Raw genomic sequence first — 20,131 nt, 5'->3', positions numbered from 1 at the left:
ACAAAATTTCTAGGTGCAGCCAGGAAATGGAGTGTCTGTTTTGGTGGCCACAGATTCTCGTCTCTGCTCCTTGCGGATGATGTGGTTCTGTTGGCTTCATCAGTTCAAGACCTACAGCATGCACTGGAGGTTGAGGTGGCTCAGGCACCTGTTTAGGATGCCCCTGGACGCCTCCCTGGGGAGGTATTTCAGGCATGTCCCTCCGGGAGGAGGCCTCAGGGCAGACATAGGACATGTTGGAAAGACTATGTCTCCTGGCTGGCCTGGGAACACCTTGGGGTTCCTCCTGAGGAGCTAGAGGAGGCATGTGGGGGGAGGAAAGTCTAGGAGGCTCTGCTCAGGCTACTGCCTGAATGTTTCAACCATTACCCTGGCTGATGTTGCCGAGTTAGTTAAGGAGCTTAAGGACTATGTCTCCTGCCATGGCTCTGCCCCTGTGACCCGGTCTTGGATGATGATGGATGGATGAGTAAGTGTTTCATTTCATTCATCAAAGACCCATTCAAGCCAAAGAATATGGATATGTTGGTGAAAAGCAGCATACATATGCAGTGCACAGTCCTATGAACAGAGTCTCCCACCTCAGCTGTAGATCTCTGCAGTTCATCCAGAGTGATCATGGGCCTCTTGGCTGCATCTCTGATCAGTCTTCTTCTTGTATGAGCTGAAAGTTTAGAGGGACGGCCAGGTCTTGGTAGATTTGCAGTGGTCTGATACTCCTTCCATTTCAATATTATCAAAGTCCAGACCTGAATCCAATCGAGAATCTGTGGAAAGAACTGAAAACTGCTGTTCACAAATGCTCTCCATCCAACCTCACTGAGCTCGAGCTGTTTTGCAAGGAGGAATGGGCAAAAATTTCAGTCTCTCGATGTGCAAAACTGATAGAGACATACCCCAAGCGACTTACAGCTGTAATCGCAGCAAAAGGTGGCGCTACAAAGTATTAACTTAAGGGGGCTGAATAATTTTGCACGCCCAATTATTCAGTTTTTTATTTGTTAAAAAAGTTTGAAATATCCAATAAATTTCGTTCCACTTCATGATTGTGTCCCACTTGTTGTTGATTCTTCACAAAAAATTACAGTTTTATATCTTTATGTTTGAAGCCTGAAAAGGTCGCAAAGTTCAAGGGGGCCGAATACTTTCGCAAGGCACTGTAATAATTCAGGCTGACTGTTACCAAAAATAACCATGTCAAACACTAATAATCCTTACTGTAAGCAAACATTTCAAATGCTGTCCTAGCCAAACATTTCACCAGCCAAACTTCTGCTTCCTTTTGTGCTGCATCAGAATCCACCCTGTGTTACTAATCATGACAACAAACCAGCAAATGTGTAATACATCCTCATGTTAGCCTGCTCATGCTAACACCAGGAAGTAGGCCCAAGCCAGCATGTAGCAAACATTTTTTGTTAAGTGTGACCCCCTATGCTAGTTTAATTCAGTTTAGCAGGCATAAGCCTCATATGTTCCAGTTTACAATTTGTTCAAAAGGACCCTACCTATTTTTACCCCATTCACACAGTTTTCTTCTGCTCCAACGCCACTCATTGAACCCTCCTGCACTGTTAGCTAAGTCCTTGGCTATCTTTGGCTCCGCCCCTTTATACCCAACTCACCTAGCAAAGAGACAGCTGACTTCAATCCCCTAGACCCAATCTCTGCTGGGCAGACTTTAACTTTCCAGCCACACTGCTCTGCCTCCATGGCTAATTCTGTGCATTTCAGTTTCTTCCCCTCATGAAGTGTATCTACAGCGTCCTCCCAGAGAACTGTAAGCTCGACAAAATACACTGTCCACAACACCAAGGTCTGGTCTGAGGTTAGTGCCGACTATCTCCTCAGGAACTATGAGCTGATTCCCTAAATCTACTTTCATTTGCCGGTCTCTGCCTGCCTTTAGCTGGCCTGTGTGATTGTCTTGTCTTTTACACTCTCATGAACAAACAAAATTCCCTCATTTCTTCTTCTCCTCCACTAAGTTTATCTCTAAGCACCTACTTTCAATAACTGCTTTCATTTCAGCACTTGATTATGTCTCCTGGTGTATCTTCCTCGAGTCAGGCTTGTTTTACACCCAGAGAGGATGTGCCAAAGTGATGCTACATCTGAACATAAGGGATATGTTGGGTCCTCACCTACCCATCTATTCAGATTTTGGGGATAAGGAAGTATGTCATAGGTTGGACCTAGAATGAATATAATCCTCCCTGCCTCCATATCCCACATTTCCCTTCAACTAAGTTTCTTCCTTTTAACATCTTCCCATCTCATCCATTGTCCCTGCTGAGCCTAGGAGACTGCCTTTGCACATCTACCTGCCTCCTAATCTCCTCAGTAAGCATCTTCCTTCTGTCAGCTGCTGCTGCTTTGCTCCAAGAAGGCTGTGATGTGCTTAGACCAAAACCACCATATAATGTATTTTAAATGGAGTTTCCAGTTTCTTCAGTAATTCACAAAATGTTGGAAGTGGGTATATCTATGTATGCACATATGTATTTGTGTTTCCCTGCAGATGTGCATATGTGCACAGTGAGTGTGCAACTGATTCCATAGGGTCTCGCTGGGGAATGTCTCTCTGGAAAAGAGTCAAACAGAGTGAGCAGGACCCCATATATCTACCGTGACTAACAGGATTAAAGCTGACTGGGTAGGGAGAGAGATTAAAAAAAGGAGGTGGTGGCAAAAAGACAGAGGGGGTGGGGGGTGAAGTTGTCTTCTTAGAGAGAGAGGAAGGAAGAAGCAGAATGATTTAAGGGTGTTGGGCAAGAGGAGGAAGACAGCAAAAAGAGGAAGATAAGCTGAGGAGGATGATCAGTCTGCTTAAGATGATTGGGAAAGCAGTGCAGGTGTGTTTTTCTTTTGCATTTTTGCATATGTATGCATGCAGACTGCATTTAGTGTGCGTCCACGACTGCAGTTTCCTATATGGAAGAGTGATGCTCCTTCCATTAGCACTGAAGGGCATATATCCACATAATCCGTCCCTAGAGCAATTCGAGAGCAATTTACAAATGCTTTCACAGTTTAATGCCCTTAACACTACTGAGCATACACACATATATACACACTCACACATAGGCATGTACTGCAGCAAGCAAAAAAGCACAAAGCGCAGGTCAGCAAAATGTGTTGTTACTAATCATACAGCATCTAATATAAGATTAATATTTAACAATATTACCCAACTATGGTTTGGGGGTGGGAGGTAGAAAGACGGAGAGGGGAGAGATATAAAGCCTGTGTTTTACACCATCTCACACTGGGTAAAATTTGTTTTCCCTAAGTGTGTCCTCTGCAAAGTATGAGTCCTGCTCAGCTGAGTTTATACATTAACAACTCATTTATCACCAGCAATGCAATCTCAATTAACACTACATTTTGGGGTATTCTTGACATGTTATAATACAGTTTGGGTTTGCTCAGGAAGCTACCAAAAGCTAGGAAATGTTTAGATGATTTTCATGCAGGAATTGTAGCAGTAAAAAACTGTTCTAACCATGAAATTTGGCACCAAAATGTGCAAAAGATATTTGCATACCAATGCATTTAATAGTCAATACTACATTACAGGTCCCATGGAGTGGAAACTGGTATAGCAGATGGTGAAAATCAAAATAAATGATCAAGACAGGACAGCATGATTTCCCAAAGCGCTGCTCACTTGTGAAACGGGACTCTCAGTAAAACCCACTGTGAAGGTAACACATCACACTGCCACTGGCATTTAACAGGAGGTATGGGGTTTAAGTGACAACAACCGAGATGGTTGCTACAGGAATATGTGGAAAAGTGGCTTTTAAAATAATCATCTATTTCTGTGGTACAGAAGGGAGGGGTGTAGCTAGTGGAGTAGCATGAATGTTTGTCTCACTGTCTGACACAGTCTGTGTCCTAAACGCATCAATAGCCATAAACAGCCCGGAGGTGTGTTCTCTAACCGACAGTGTAGACGTTTGCTGTCCTGCTCCATGTGTATGGTGTGTGTATGTGTATGTGTGCCACATTGGACTTATCGGGAACTCAAGCTGATTCACTTGGTTTCCTTCTGACCTCCTTCTTTTTTGCACTTGTCTCTGAAACTTGTCACTGGAGGCGACAGTGGTGGGAGGGGACAGTAGCTCGGTGGGTAGAGCAGTTGTCTCTCAAGTTGAACGTTCGAATCTTGGTGCCTGCAGTCCACGTGTCGAAGTGTCCTTGGCCAAGACACTGAACCCCCCCGTTGCCCCCGATGGTTAGAGCCATCGGTTCAGTTGGCGCCGCAGATGGCTACCATTGGTTCGTAGATTTTTTCCCACGCATCGTCCTGGTATTGCACTATTTCTGGGATCAATGCACTCTCTTTTGGGGGCAACTTTGGTTCAGTGGGTAGAGCAGTCATCTCCCAACCGGACGGTCAGAGGTTCAAATCTTGGTGCCTGCAGTCAAAGTGTCTTTGGGCAAGACACTGAATCCCCAAGTTGCCCCCGATGGTTAGAGCCATTGGTTGAGTTGGCGCTGCAGAAGGCTGCCTCAGTTCTGTACCAGAAACAAATTCCTTGTGTGTAACATACTTGGCCAATAAAGGTGATTATTATCCTAAAGGTAAGGGAATGGAGCCATGTACACAACATGGGAGAATGGCAGATTTTTCACTCATTTTCAGCTTCAGCAGATATGTCTTTTCTGCCTAAGGTGAATTTGCATTTCCACCTGACTTCTTATTCATTTATGCCATCTCTAAATTTCACTTCCCATCGCATCTGAATGTAAAGAACACACCATAGCAGCCCATAGTGCAAATGTAGGGCAGCATTCACACTTTGTGACTGTTACGGTGATAACACATACTGAACTGATTTCAAGCCCTGCTATAGAGCAAACAGGTTCTTTTTCTTGCAAGGGCAGTGGGGAGCAGCAGACAGGAATCCCAGAGCAGCTGGGAGCTGAGTGATTACAGAATGCTGCTGCTCCTCTCCACTCACATGTTCTCCCCCTTTACACTGACTTGAGACTTGAGCAAGGTTGACTAGGTGGCACCTCTGGCAGAGATCTACTCATTCACTGTGATCTGTGGTTTTTTAAAGCTGTCCTCAAGATCTGATCCAGTTTAAGCCCTCTGCTAAAACCTGTAGAGTTCTTTAGCAGAGTGGATATTAGATGTCATGCTGAAGGACATTGTCTTTTTCTAAAATTATAGATGTACAGAAATACAGAAATCATAGTCATGTCATTAGTGTCAAGTCTCAAGTCCATCCATTATCTATACCGCTTACTCCTGAATAGGAAGCCAGAGGCGGGGTACACCATGGACAGTTTGCCCGTCTATCACAGGGCTGACATGTAGATGAACAACCACACTCACTCCTGTGGGCAATTTAGAGTCACCAGTCAACCTAAGCTGCATGTCTTTGGACTGCGGGAGGAAGCTGGAGTACCCGGAGAGAACCCACAGAGGCACAGGGAGAACATGCAAACTCCGCACAGAAAGGCACCGTGTCGGCCTGGGGTCAAACCTGGAACCTTCTTGCTGTGAGGCAACAGTGCTAACCACTTTGCCACTGTGCCACCCTGTCTCAAGTCAGGAATTAATATTCACATTCAAGTTAAATCAGAACAAAAGTGCCCTGTTTCAGTTCAATATTTTAAGTGAATCATCTTGAAACTTGACGTAGAGGAAGATACCAGAGTGTTGCAACAGCTGTACTGTTTTGAATTTAGAAATCGTTTACAAGCAAGAAACACAGCATGGGACATTGCTATTCTAATAAACTAAAAGTCATATTAATATCAAGATGCATTTCCACACAAACACACAGCGCAGGTTTACATTTAGCGTATCTAATTACAGCCCCACGCCAGAGCAGAGCATACCCATGAGTCTGTCTCTCAGGCAGTGATCTTTGTACATCAGTGAAAAATCACATAAATCAAATTGTCAAGTCAGCTGTGAGTTTAAGTGCCATCCCCATCTTTGTGCTTTCCCCTCTTTCCAAGCCACAGTGGGTGGTGTTCTGAACCAGAGTGTTGCTGTAATAAAAGTAAATGTGCCTGTTGACTTCCCCTGGATGAATAAAGGTTGATACCCAGTGAACACTGATGGCTGATATAAAAACACTCAGAGACATTGTATAGCACTTGGAGCCTACACAGTATGGAATACGGAAGGAATGGGAAAGTGGAGATACTATAAAAATCGGAATAAACCAAGCTCCACTCTAGGGCTTGAAAATGAAACCTAACATGGGCCATAAATCATCAGGGATGCAAATAAAACAGGACCAGATATTAGATATCTAAAGAACCCTGAAAGATGCTGGTCTTTTTACCTAAGGAAAACTTTCTTCCCCTTTCTGCTCCAAGAAAGGGGAGAAACAGATTTATAGAAAGCCAGAAAGAGAGAGAGGCAGAAAGAGAGATTAATGCAGACAGTAGACAGCATGAGACAGAAAGAGACAGGGATTATGGGTACTTTTCTTTTGCAGCCTCATCACAAACAAATAAGCCGATCATCAAGAGCCAAGCAGGCAATTAATATTCAAGGAATTAGTTTTTCTTTAAAGAAAATGGGGAGGGAGGGTAGAGATTTAGATTCCTCTCCCCTGTTTGCTGCATGAGGATCCATTTTGTGAGCTTAGACTATAAACAGCTTGAAATCACTTTGACAGTCTGCTCTATCTCATGCACTCCATACACACTCACACAAACACACGCAAACCATGGGGGATTTTAATTTCAACCTGTGAAAATGTAATTGCTTCTCCTGTAAGAGGCAAAGGATTGTGGGAAGGCTAAGTGCAAACACTCTGTATCAGTTCAGCCAATCAGATTTTTTTAAAAATATATATCATTTATTGATTTATTTTTTAACTTGTCTTTCATTCTTACCTTTGCTTTCTGCTGTCACTATCTATCCCCTTCTTTTCCTCTCGCACAATCTCCTGTGCTCAGATCTGTTTGTCTCACAGTGATGAGGCGAGCTGGCAGACCTGACATTAAATTAACTGGAGCTGTCACTGACAGAACAAGGGTGGCCAGGAGAGGAAAAGAAAAGGAAAGAGCATGGAAAAGAAAAAGAAAGTAAAGAGGAAATAAGGGAACAAGGAAAAGAGAAGACCAAGGGGGAGAGACAAAAGAGAGAAAAATACACCACAGGGTAAAAACCCCATGACATAAGAATCTGATGAAAATGTCTTAAGGGCATTTGGATGCCATTAATACTTTTCTTCTTTTGTTCATTTTTATATTTGTGATGCCTCTCACTGCGAGGTCACCCTGCGAATGACTTCTCAACTCTGTACGTGTGATCGTTGCTTTGCAAAGCGCCAGAGAAACCACCTGCCTTGCAACCTGTCAGCTAAAGCTACATTCAACCAAAAAAAAAAAAATCAAAGCTTTCAGAGCAGAAGGCAAAACAGGAGAGTATGGCTTGAATTTCTGTGTAATTACTTGTGATACTGAGTCATTTTTAACTTGTCACAGCTCAGCTCTCTCACTCAGACGCACACCCTGGACCCTGTTTTCATGGTGGAGCAACTACCAGCACAATCAGCGCTCTGGCAGTTTGCTACTTTCCTGACCTTGAAATTGGTTTTGCCCATATTTTGGTGTTTTTTGGTGCCAAGCGCACGGTGGACAGGTGGGAGGAGATGCGCAAACAGATGGGAGGTTTATTTATATGAAGCAACGGAAAGCGAGTTGTTGTTATTTTGATGGAAAATGTGTCATAGACTTTACACTGAGAATAGATATCCCAGAACCTCATCTGTTCCTAGTGCAAAGGCTCTTCTTCAGTGTGGAGATTTTATCAACAAGAGCAAACTAAATACTTGGTGTAACTGTGCAGCAGTGATGAAGGTGCTGTTTCATGTTTTTTTTTTCCTTGAAATGCATTATTGTGCAAATTCTATTTTAAGATATGATGTGAGCATTTAGGATGTTACATCCAGCAGAACTAAAACTGAAATAGAATCAGACTGATGTGGTTGCATAAACAGCTTAAAACGTGTTTAAATAATAATGCTTAAAATGTAACTAAACAATTTAATAAATAAACACTACAGCCTGTAGGTATGTTTAAATCAAAATTGGTGTTAAATGTGGATCAAGCAGACCAACAAGAGATTCTTTTGGTATTCGTTCTGTTCATCCAATTCCTGCAGTGCTCTGAAGGCAACAGGACACACAGGATGATAAATCTGCAGCCTCAGATTTGAGAAATGTCACACAGAAAGGTGCCATTAACCACAGCGTTCTATCCTGTGCAAATGAAACTAGGCTGCTACAAAAAAAACAAAAAAAAAAAACACTCACACTCCAACTCTGAAGAGATTGGACCACAGCTATTTATCACCATGAGTCTCTACCTTCAATTTCCAACTTTCATTTTTGCAAAAGTGGTGTTTGATGTTTTACTCCCGAATGCATTATTGTGCAGATGCTGCAGTGTCACATCCCAATATATGATGTGACCATTTATGACGTTAGATCCAGGAGAATTAAAATTGAAATTGCACCAGACAGATGTGGCTGCTGTATATAAAGGGCTTCATCAACATTTTTTTTATATATTTCTATCATCAGTGTACAGAGTAAATGATGAATGAAACAATGAGAGAGGAAAAGATGGAGAGAAGGGTGGAGGATGGGGGAAGCTGCTGCTGCTGCTGCTGCTGCTGGAGAGCTGTTATACAAAATGCTACAAGTAACAGATGCTTTAATCTATAAATCAGTGACATTTTGTTGTGATGTCATGGTCACTGGAGAAACCTAGTGAGATTTGCTCTCCAGCCTTTTATATTTATAACACACTGGGCCAATTCTTCACAGCTCCAATACTTGCTCTGATACTTGATTTAAAAATGCAGTGATTATGCTAGTGGGAAATATTAGCTTGGCACAAGAGATAGAAAGCATATTTACACTTAATCTGGGAAAGTCAGTTCACAGTTTCACTTCACTTATTATGGTCTGACAGCTTCACAGATGAATTTGCTTAAGAGAGATGCCATTTTTATGTAGGCTGCACAATAAGTGACTGACAGTTCTCTCTTTCACTCAGACACCTGACAGGAGAAACACACTATATATGCATAGGCTGCCAATGGTCTTAACTATCCTTTTTCAAATGAGAAAGATGTGGTTGGTGATTTTTCCATGTCCTAAACTAAAACGGAAAAAGGCAGTTGTGGAATTATGACAGAGCTTCTTCTAGTCTGTCCTTCTAACTCTTGTTCCCTCTAGTCTGTCCTTCTGACTCTTGTTCCCTCTTCATTTTGTGCTTCTCACATAATAATTCCCTTCTCCATCATACTCACATCTCCTGCTTTTGTTTGCCTATCACTCATTTCTAATTAGCAGACAATAGATTAGTTCAGCCATCATTTACACAATCTGCCTAACCTGAGTGTGCATGTGTGTTTTAATCAAACATCGGTTGACAGCCTTCTGCCAAAGTTGAAATATGACTTCCTAGTGATTTCTTCTTCATTCTAAAGATTTTATGACAAGGTCACATCACAATATCTGAGGGTGACTACAGGCAACAGAAGTGGTGCAGTTTATGTCAAAGTATTAGGACACATTGAAAGACAGAAACAAATATCACACAGAGAACGAACAACTTTTGAACAACATACATGCATGTGGTTTGTTTGATTGTTTCAGAGTGGGCTTTAATGACACCAAGGTTTGGCAGCCATGATGGCAGCTCTTAAGACACAGTGGTGTGCTGCACTTAATGCAAATGTCAGCATGTTAACTTCAATCAGTTTCTCAGTTACTGTATGTCTATTCATCCCATATAAACAAAGATGGTGACAGGAAACACAGTTGTTATTCTGGCTTCATGTCCTGTCGCCATTTTTTCTTTTGAAAAAAGCAAATAATTTCATCTGAAAACGTCACAAAGTCTATGAGGATTCAGGAATACACGTTCACTGAAGATTATCCCTGTGACTTGAGTGTATGTAATACACGAGAGTCACAAGTTGGGGATAAGTTTAGCATTTGTAATCACTTACTTTTTACTTACTTAATTGTGATGGATAGGCTGTGAGGCTAAAAACTGGTGTTTTACTAATCTGAGCTGGAGCCCAGAAAGATCAGATCAGTGCAGTACTCTAGTCTAGTCCGTCTATTCTCTGGTCTAAGATGGAAGAGGTGGAGGCTGGTAATGCTATTGCTGCAGATATGCAAAATGGTTGTATGATTACAGATATCAGTCCATAACACAGTGCTCAGTAAAGTATTTCTGTTAGGAAAAATGTTATTATTTGACACAAGGAACGGGTCCGACCTTGTGAGAAGGTGAGATTAAACATTAACAATGTAGTTATGCAAATAAGCAGTGTGGACAACACCACAGGCACAATTCTCCATGGCAACACGCCCGCCAGGAGTCTCAAGCAATATACAGTTATTTCCATGACAACATCATTAAAAGTTTCCTGGCTGCCATCTGAAGTGCTCTAATCAAACATAAGGAAGAGCAAAACAGCAGTGAGACCTCAAGGTGACTCGTCACTGTTTTTTATTTTATTTTATTTTATTGTAATTCTTGTTTAAATGAATGCAACACGGAGATAGAACAACTCAGATGGTTAATTAAGCTAAATTTGGCTAAATGTCTTACATTGTACAAGCTTCTGCTCAGTTACTTTGTTGATCTGTCTTAAATGTGACTTTTATAAATGCAAACATCTGCAGTGTGAACACGTCTCTGAAAATGAAAACCAGAGTTTGAGTAGTTCCATGAAAAGCTTGTCATTAGATGCACATGAACCTTAACAGTATTCAGGGGTTCTAGAAATGTTCAGGAAGCTTTTTCAGTAATGTCAATGTGCTTTTGTTTGGCTAGACTATCACTCTATAAGATTTCACAGTGGAATACACTGTTTCAGAATAATTCAACCAAAACGCCATTTCAAACATATATTAAACACATGAATGGAGTCACTGAATTCATCCTCTGTTACACAAGCACCACGCAGCCAAGACAAACGAAGCATCGAGTGGCATTAAAGAATGTATTTTTCCAAAGCTAGACAGATAGTGATATCTGTTAATACCAAGTAATACTTTAGTGCTGCCCTGTCTCTATGTGGTTATTAAAGAGCTTTCAAGAGCAACGTTGCGTAGGGTTAAAATACTGACTTTGGTCCCCCGTCCCTGGTGAACACAAACACCCTTAGCTGCTCAAAGTCAAAGAGGTATAAGCCATTGAAACACACATACACATAAACACACATGGACCCAAAACCACAAATGCATGCAGACGCACAAAGACATACACACTAAAACAGAACTGGCAAGCCACCAAGATACTCAACAGAGCCAATCTCTCCCTCGCACAGCGGGCTGTGAATTCCCAGTTTGCTTAGCAGCGACAACGGGTTTTGTGTGTCTGTGGTTTTGTGTGTGCAGATAAAAATGCAGCAATCACCAAATGCAGGCACAAGGGCCACCAAACTAAATGCTAGGATGAAGCTGGCATAAAGACTCATTTACACACACAGCACATATGATTAGGAATCGATATGCTTGCCAAGTCATTTCCCCCCTCTGTTCCAGAAGGCACTGAAGTGCTTAGCACACAGTGAGCAGATCTTAGCCTATACGAAATGGAAAGGCATGGTGAGATGGGAGGAAAAGAATAAGGGAAGGGTGGAGACAGAAAGCAGCAAAGCATGTTGGTCAAAATTGCAAAAATTAATTGGTCACACCCATGTGGACTTGAATTTGCATCCAACACTTTTGCCTAGTTGTAGGAAATTAGAAGCCCTTGTTTTTCAAAATGTTAGGTTATGTGCAAATATGCTATTTCATAATCTTTCTTGCTGCCTAAATATTTGGTATTCATATCACTCTGTTTACTGTGAGTTCAACTGACTGCACTGTATGCACACACAACAACCTGTGTAAATTCAATATCCTTTGTAAGGTAATGTCAGAAGCAAACAGTATATGGTAATGGCATGAGAGGAGAAAAATATTTTCTTGTCTTGTAATTATTAACAGACACTGGTTCAGCCAGGTCTCAGTTCTCCAGTAAGGTACAGTTGGTCCCTAGTATTACTGTGTATCTGGCTTCCAGCCACTTAGTCTACATGTAGTATGTACACACACAGCACAGTATTTTCACATTTTAATAAGTGACTGCTACTGACTGCATCCTGTGCCAATTACTATATTAGACTGTGCTAAAATAATTATGACTGCTTTGCTACTGTAAATATTATAACTGCGTATTCATCATTATTATTATCTCTGTAGTATCATAAGAAGCTGCCGCAGCTTTGACTGGCAAGTAGATACAGTAGATGTTGGTGGAATTTTGAGTCGATACTTACAGGGAGATAAAAAAGATGATATTTTTAATGGAATCGTTTTGAAGCTGAATGACAGCATGGTAAATTGACTGAGCTAAATTGGACTCAGCCCGACAAACACTGTAATTATTGCATGTTTTTCTCTCCATATTGCACTGATTGCTTGTTTGAAAAACGTGTCACAGATAACAAACCTCAACAGGAAAGGTAAAAACTAGAAATAACGGTCTACATTTGGACGTGAAAAATTGGGGACTAGGAAATTATTATTCATTTTTATCGTTTTTAGCTTTGTTGAAAAATGCTTTAAGTCCAATTCTATGAGGTATTAATTCTGATATTCAAGGTTCCTCCTACCCCATACAGCACATGACTCACTTTATTTAAATGACTGATTTATGTGATGCATTCTGTAATGTACAGCCATCCAGGCATACACACAAGCAGAGGCTTCAGCAAAATAAATCTCAGTGGTGGACGCAGAGGTTGGTGAGGAATTTATTCCGCTGGGCAGAAATGAAAAGGTCACAGCCTGAGACGGTGGCTAATGAGAAGCACTGTCAGGTAGTAGCTAATGTTAAGATCCTCCAGCTAAACTCATGCCAGCTATTGGCATCAATCCAAAGGTCTACCAGTGAGTGTGTGTTTGAAAGTGTTTATTTGATCAGCATTCATCTTCTGTGAAACTGAAGTTTAACCCAGAGTCACCTGTGCTTTCTTGAACTTCTTATCCACTCAGCATGAAAGATGGCTAGGAAGTACTGGGGTTGCTGGGAGTCCTGGGGGCTCAGGTCCTCTTCTCTGACAGTTTCATGTTGTTGTTGTTTTTTTTTTGGTTTTCTTTGGCCTAATGTAACTTGGATAGGCAGCATTACACATATTAATATCAACTTATGTTGATATTTTGTTTAAGAACACTCATCACTGCTATGTACACGTTTTTATAAGATAAAACAAAAATAGTTTTCCAACATAACAATTAGAGAAAAATGCCTCTCTGTTGTTCCTGATCAGCCTCCTGATTCTGATGTTTGCCTCTATACTTGTAACGTATGGCAGCATTATTGCTACAGTTAATGCTTAGTATATAAACAGTTTCATAGTATATAAACAAAATAAACAGCCCGTGGCTCATAACAGCACATTTTTCATATATAATATCTTCTTCTCCCCCTGCCCAACTTGTTGCATATACAAGTATCTGCTTTAGTATCCACTTTACTCACCAATATATCACAAAACACAACTAAATTGGCTGTCAAAGGGCCCACGAACTTTGGGGGCCCACAGATGGGTGAGGTAGAGGGCCCAACTTCAAATTTTTTCATAGGGCCCAAAACTGCTAGCGGCGCCCCTGCCTTAGCACGTCTACAGTAGAAAATGTAAATAGATGATTTGTTATTCCTCTGTTTACTGTTGCCTCTATACTAAATGTAAACCTATATTATCACCAGACTGCTGCAGTATAAGGAAAATGTTGTCTGGCTCTAAAACAGCCCTGGTCAACCTAACTTTAGCTTTATACTTGTACTGGTGCTATAGACACTTTACATTTCTAAAGTTAAACGAGATCTGAGTTTGATCCATCAATGGCATCAGTCTACATCAGATGAGATCATATTTTTAAGACAAAATGCTGATTAACCAAAGATGCTTCATTATGTGGCATAGTAATGTGGCTTCTCAGTCTAAAAATACATCAAAAATCATAAACACCCTCCTCTGAGTACCAACAACATGTACCTGTTTGAGCCAATCCACCTGAAATTTAAAACAACTGAATCCATGACAAGACATGATTAGGTGAGAGAGGGCATAGGAAAGCATCACAGTGTTTGACCCCCTCTTGCATTTGTCCAGAGCTGCTCCGTTTCACATCAAAAGGACGTCTCTGCATAGATGACAAATTGACAACAGCTGCACCCAAAAGAAGAATTCAGAAACCCTTGCTTTTATTAGAAACAACTGAAGTGAACAATGATCTCCCTTCTACGGCTCCCATCTCAATATTTCACAGTAAGTGATGATCTCCAAAATGTTAGGGGTGTTGTTGCATCCATATTTCACTGGAGAACAATGCAGTGTAACTGACATGCACAGGAAGGAAATGTGCTTACACAGCATCAAACGAACTGTCACAGTATGGATGGGTGCAGAATAATACAGGGCACTGTGGGATGGATGTAAAAAGCTTCATAGCTACACACATCATTTGATCACATAATACAAAGCTGGCATGTGTGTCTATGTGTAAGACATGCATCGTTTGATGGGGTAATATAAAGCTTTAGTGCTTGTGTTTGTGTGCAACTTTGCTTGAACTTTGCCCAAATGCTACAAAGTTGCAGCAAGTGTGTGTGAGTGATTTGCATCAGCTTGCTAAGAAAAAGCCAGCACACATGCATGTATCTATATGCCAACGAAATGTGTGACATGCATCATTTACTTAGATAATACAAACCGTGTGTGTGTGTGTGTGTAGGCGACAAACGGGGGTATATCTAATAACAGGGCTTTCTGAATGAGAGAGTGATGAGTCCTGTCACTCCACAACCATCCATGCACACACACACACAAATGCACACATGCTAACTTTCTGCTAAATTAAGCACTGGAGGAAACTACAGACACTACATCAGACAGCACAGGCATGTACAGATGCACACCTGACACAGAAACAAGCTCACAAACAAGCTGAAACTGATTCTTATGACTAGGAATATAAGAGGGGCGTACACACACACACAGATAAAAATGCAGACATACTGACAGAAACACATGTGCCAGTGCAATGTGACACATAAATTGGGGCATGCATTATTCACTGTCTGAGATTTCAGAGCACAGAAAGACATTAGAGAAAAACAAAGGCAGGCTCTATGCACAGGAACAACTGAATGATGCGGGAGCGTTCCAGAGACATGGAAGTTTCCTATAAAAAAATTCTATAAAGCTTATTTAACGGTAAAAATGTCCCTAGTTAATAAGTCAATCAAACAGTAAAGTCAATCACATTAGCCATTTCACTCATGAAAAATCAATTCTTTCCTTTATTAAATACTTTTGAACAAATGCTAATCAACAAAAAAAAAAAAAGAGAACTACGTATAATCTGTCATTCAAGACCATAAGCACCACAAGCAGTCCACACATGGGCACAACAGTTAGTATATCACAGGATTAGTTCACCTGACTTAGAGAAAAAGAAACAGAATTCTCAGTTATTTCTAGTGATGACTTGCTATGCTAACAGTTTTGGTTATATCCTCCTCCAAGATTTCTGCCACCACCCAAGTATTTGTATCTGAATTCGATTTGTGGTGGTTTGAGTAATCCACAGACCCCGAGTCACAGTCCTCACAGAAACATTTCTACTGTAGCTCTAGTTCCTTTGAGAACAGATGATAAGCTGTTCTGTGGATTATCCAGAGTAACAGGGATGTTGTTGGGAAACTGTTTCAGTGCTGTTAGCTCCACATATGGAAGTGATATCACAGTGGGGCAGTAGCAGAAATCTCACAGGTGGATATCAGCTCAACAGTGCGACGGGTACGCGAGAAAACATGAAACAGCCCTTTACGGTGGCACTGGAGCATACAGACACAAATAAAACAAATCACACTGGGTGTGTAGGACAAGATGATGGGACACCAACCCCAGCAGTAAGCACTGTCCACCTGGTTAGTTACCAGTTATATTAGAGCAACTTGAGTAAGATAAGATGTACATTGCAAATTAATTCCATTCTATAGTATGACAAAAAATAACAAACAAAACCCTTTTGGACAACAACTTGAACAAAAGAATAAAATATTAAAACAACTTCAAAGACTTCATGACATACTGTCACTCTGAAAATATTCTGTCCATGTCTCTTGTCCACAAATAAATACTTTGAAATGAAGACTGCCTTTAATCAGAGTATTATACAGACTGTTACTCCTTTCCACAGAATAAAATAACACAATACAATAAGCACAATTCAAGGCATTAAAGCAAGTTGCAAAGTCACTAACAGTTTGATCAAGCTCAGACTTTGTTCTGGTATACAGCAGCTGATCAACATGCTCCAGACTGTGTTTTCCAAAGGTATCAACTACTTGAGTTGTGCTTTATTATAGAGTGTGTATGTAGTTGTCAGTAAACAGGCAAAGCATACATGCTGCATTTTCCTGAAACAGCCTGCACTTCATAATGAAACAGAATCTTACTTGAAATAAATTCTAAAAACAGTTTGTACCCAAAAGGCCTGTGTACAGTCAAAGTGAAGAGCCTGACTGTGGTTATTCCTACATCACAGACAGAAGACAACAGACATTGATTTGTCCGGAGCAAGCAAAGTAGAATAACTGCCATGTGATAAACCATGTCCTTTAATTAAAATGTAAAAAAATAATCTAGCTACTAGAAAGAAGACACTAAATCTCAGACAACCAATGAACTAATCCTGGACTGAGCAGGTGTCGCTGACTTCCTCAGTCTTTCTATTTAGGCTAATGTTACATGGGATCTAAGGAGAAAACAGTTTTGTCATTGTGTCCCTTCTAAACCATTGTTGGGCTTCTATTATTTCCCTCTTCTCTACCTTCTCGTTTGCAGTCGCTCCATCAAAACAGTTTCTCCACAGTGAAGGCCAAAATAGCTGCTGCCAGCATGAGGCCGATCCCCAGCTTCTTCAGGACTTCCTTGTCCAGACTGTAAGAGCCGATCAACAAAACGGATGAAGAGGGTACAGAAGCAGCTTGGATGCCCCTGGCAACCTGTTCCTGTGGGGGCAACCATGCAGAAAAACAGCCAATTTAGTCTGAGCTCAAGACAGGTTGAGCTTTTTGTGTCCTTTATTTGTTAACATCCTGACACTGTAAAAATGGCACAATACTTTAGTGTCTTGTTGTTAGGGGATGTTGCTGAATGCTGTCCTCTGCAGAGAAATAAAGATTTCCAGATTCTAGCTACAGATATCGAGTGCGGAGCAATTTTGTCAAAATGCACAGTAGATGCTTACTTATATATCTGGTCTCCCTGCTAATTAGGAAAAGATCAACATGTTAAAAATATTAAATGTGTTTTAAATCATGTGCTGTTATAGTAGATCATCACTGAAATTCTTCTGGAGGTTAAAAATGAGCTACTTCATCTAAAATAGCAGGTCCTCCTGACATAAATCCTCCCATATTAACTCTAGTGGCGTAAAGGAGGACGAATTCAGTCACCTACAGTGATCTACTGGTGCTGCTGCTCTTAACTGAGCCTTCCTGCCAAACATTCCTCTCACAGGGAATCAGCTGGGGACTAAGTAGTTTAAAAATTAAAACATTATGTGTATATCCCCAGATGCATGCAGATACACAGACACACACACACACACACACCCAAGGTCCCTGGCTTGTTTTCCCACATACACTTGTGTACACAGAAATCATTGCAGCTCATAGCAAACATCATGCACATAATTCATAATTAGGGAATCATCCTCAGATTAAAGCAACTGGCTACGGTCACAAATCAAAGAGCGAGAGGCTTGACAGCAGAGTGGCCAGTGACCCGGGGCATCAAATGCCTGTAATCAGAGAATTCTGTTTAGTCTCAGTGTGCTGTAGCATTAAATAGACATCCACTACTGAAGGCATGTGACGGTGAAAGATGGGGTAGAGGATAAAAGAGAAACTGTCAGGAGGAGGGAGAGGTTGCTTCTCTTAAACAAATATCTGGAGTTTACACATCAATCAGCCAAGTCGTAATTTGCTCTAGTCACTGGATCTTCATAAAGTAGCCATTTTATGTGAGGTATATACCACCCTTCATGGACCATTGGTGTCAATCATGATTGATTATGCACAAGTAGATTTATTGATGTTACCTGATATGATCCACAGACCCATGGGTGGTGCCTTAAAGGATACGCCTGGTGATTTTCTAGGTTTGGGTTATTTTCCACAAAGAGAGAGAGTCAAACCAACTATGAATGTTGTGTACTCGCCATAATGTCTGTGAATCCAGACCCTGGTTGAACTAATTCCTCTGTGCCATAGACCTCCACTGTTGTCCAAAAATTACAAATCTTAGAAAATCATCGGCTTTTTCCTTTGGTTTAGGAGAACAGATCAGAACTACAGGGCACTGTCCTTCCCTGCACTTTCCTGTGTCTCTGCTGTCTTTTCACCTTCTGTCTCTACAACCCAGTTTCATTTGGAAAAAAACAACAACAATAAACAAGAGTTTCAGTACTTATTTCAATATTTTGTGGATGAAAACATTCACAAAACCAGCCTTTTGCTTATGCAAATGAGTGCATTTCAAATATGATGCTATTGTGTTTGTTTAAAGCAGTTAATGCAGTTTTGTAGTGATCCAATTATTGCAGGGTGATGTTTATTGGACCAAGCTGATGGTGTGACGGTGCACTATGATGTAGTCAGAGAAGCTTGGGGAGGAATGAGAAAAGAAGAGTTAGCATATACAGTAATGTTAGCACAGGCAAAGTAAGACCACTATGTCACTGCTGCTTTGCTATGATGTTTCAGTCAAGTGCAACTTCACCTTCTTGCAGCAACACAGACAATTCACTCAGAGCAGAAGTGTTCATCTAAAGCAAGGATTGCTTTGGGCTGACTTTTAAGGAGTTTGTGTGTTTGGCATGTCACCAATAGTCAGACATGTTAATTGAAATAATGCACATAAGCATGTAAGGCTGGTTTGTGAAACAACGCTGAAGGCAAGCTGGCATTTTTCAGTTTGTTGATGGAGTTAATAAAGGCAAGCTGGTATTTTTCAGTTTGTTGATGGAGTTAATATAATTCAGTTAGTAACACTGAATATTGATAACCAGCCCTGTTTCTCCCTGACCTCCGCTCTCCCTCAGTGAACATCAATCTGTCTGATTACACATTTATTTAGTTTTATTTTAATGTCTGTGAGAGGAGCCCTGAGGTGCAATTTCAAGCAAATCCAACTGATTGCTAAATAAATAAATAATCCTGCACAAGATGTTGCCCTTTTAATTTGAGCATTAAACAAACTGGATGAGAGAACCAACACTTGTCAACATCTCTGAGTGGAATGGAAATCAATCTGATGACCTTGTGGTGGTTTTTATATCTCTCATCTTGCATGGCAGGTGCTAAAATGCCTTATCACCACAAGGGTAGATTATGCAGGGCGATATTGAGTGAATGATCAGCAGCTTTCTAGAATAACCTTTAATCAAGTTCACAAGGGATAACTGTATCGTAAGAGGTTTGGCTGTGAGATTTACTGAATGTCGATTGACTCCTTTCTCTGCACCTTCCCACTTTCATGAGATGTTGGAAACTTAAGGAACTTTGTCCATCATCACCAATACTGGGCAACTGATGTTAGTTTACTATTGTATATTGCTTTAAAAAACTTCCTATAAGGGTAGAAAACTCAGAAATCAACTTGAAAAGTTACCCTTGTAGAGAATTCATATGCATACCTATTGCACTTCTGACTTGTGAACTGAGTAAAAGACGGACACACAAACACCTGACTCTTTGTACAGTACAGTATCTGTATGTAACTGAGAATCAATGCACGTTGAATGCACATAGCTGTGCGCATGAGCAGCTGCAAAGCAGCTGTCGTCTGCCTCAATCCTCCATGTCACTCCCTCTGCTCTATCCTGTGACTGTTGTGAATGTGACTCTGCCACCCACTCTCCTCCTTACTGTTGTCACTGAATGCTTTCCTCTGTCACCACACACAATGGAAGATGGATACTATGACTGACAACGCCTATGTGACACATCCATAAGTCACTTACAGTAACTTGAGACAATAGGTGAAGAAGAATCAGT

The 20,131-nt window shown here is 40.9% G+C and overlaps 1 protein-coding gene across 1 annotated transcript in view; it reads right to left on the bottom strand.

Annotated features, from left to right (window-relative positions):
- Positions 1–14,288: 14,288 nt before the first annotated feature.
- cdkal1 (CDK5 regulatory subunit associated protein 1-like 1) overlaps positions 14,289–20,131 on the bottom strand; it is a 235,510-nt gene continuing 229,667 nt past the window's right edge. The window contains exon 15 of the mRNA XM_020596756.1: positions 14,289–17,080. Coding sequence (XP_020452412.1) covers positions 16,922–17,080 — 159 coding nt within the window. The 3' untranslated portion in view covers positions 14,289–16,921. The remainder of the gene's footprint in view (positions 17,081–20,131) is intronic.

This window comes from Monopterus albus, unplaced genomic scaffold (genome assembly GCF_001952655.1).
Source record: "Monopterus albus unplaced genomic scaffold, M_albus_1.0 scaffold31.1, whole genome shotgun sequence".
In the NCBI taxonomy this organism is placed as follows: domain Eukaryota; kingdom Metazoa; phylum Chordata; class Actinopteri; order Synbranchiformes; family Synbranchidae; genus Monopterus; species Monopterus albus.
The sequence above is the reverse complement of the archived record's forward strand: the minus strand, read 5'-3'. Positions and strand labels throughout refer to the sequence as shown.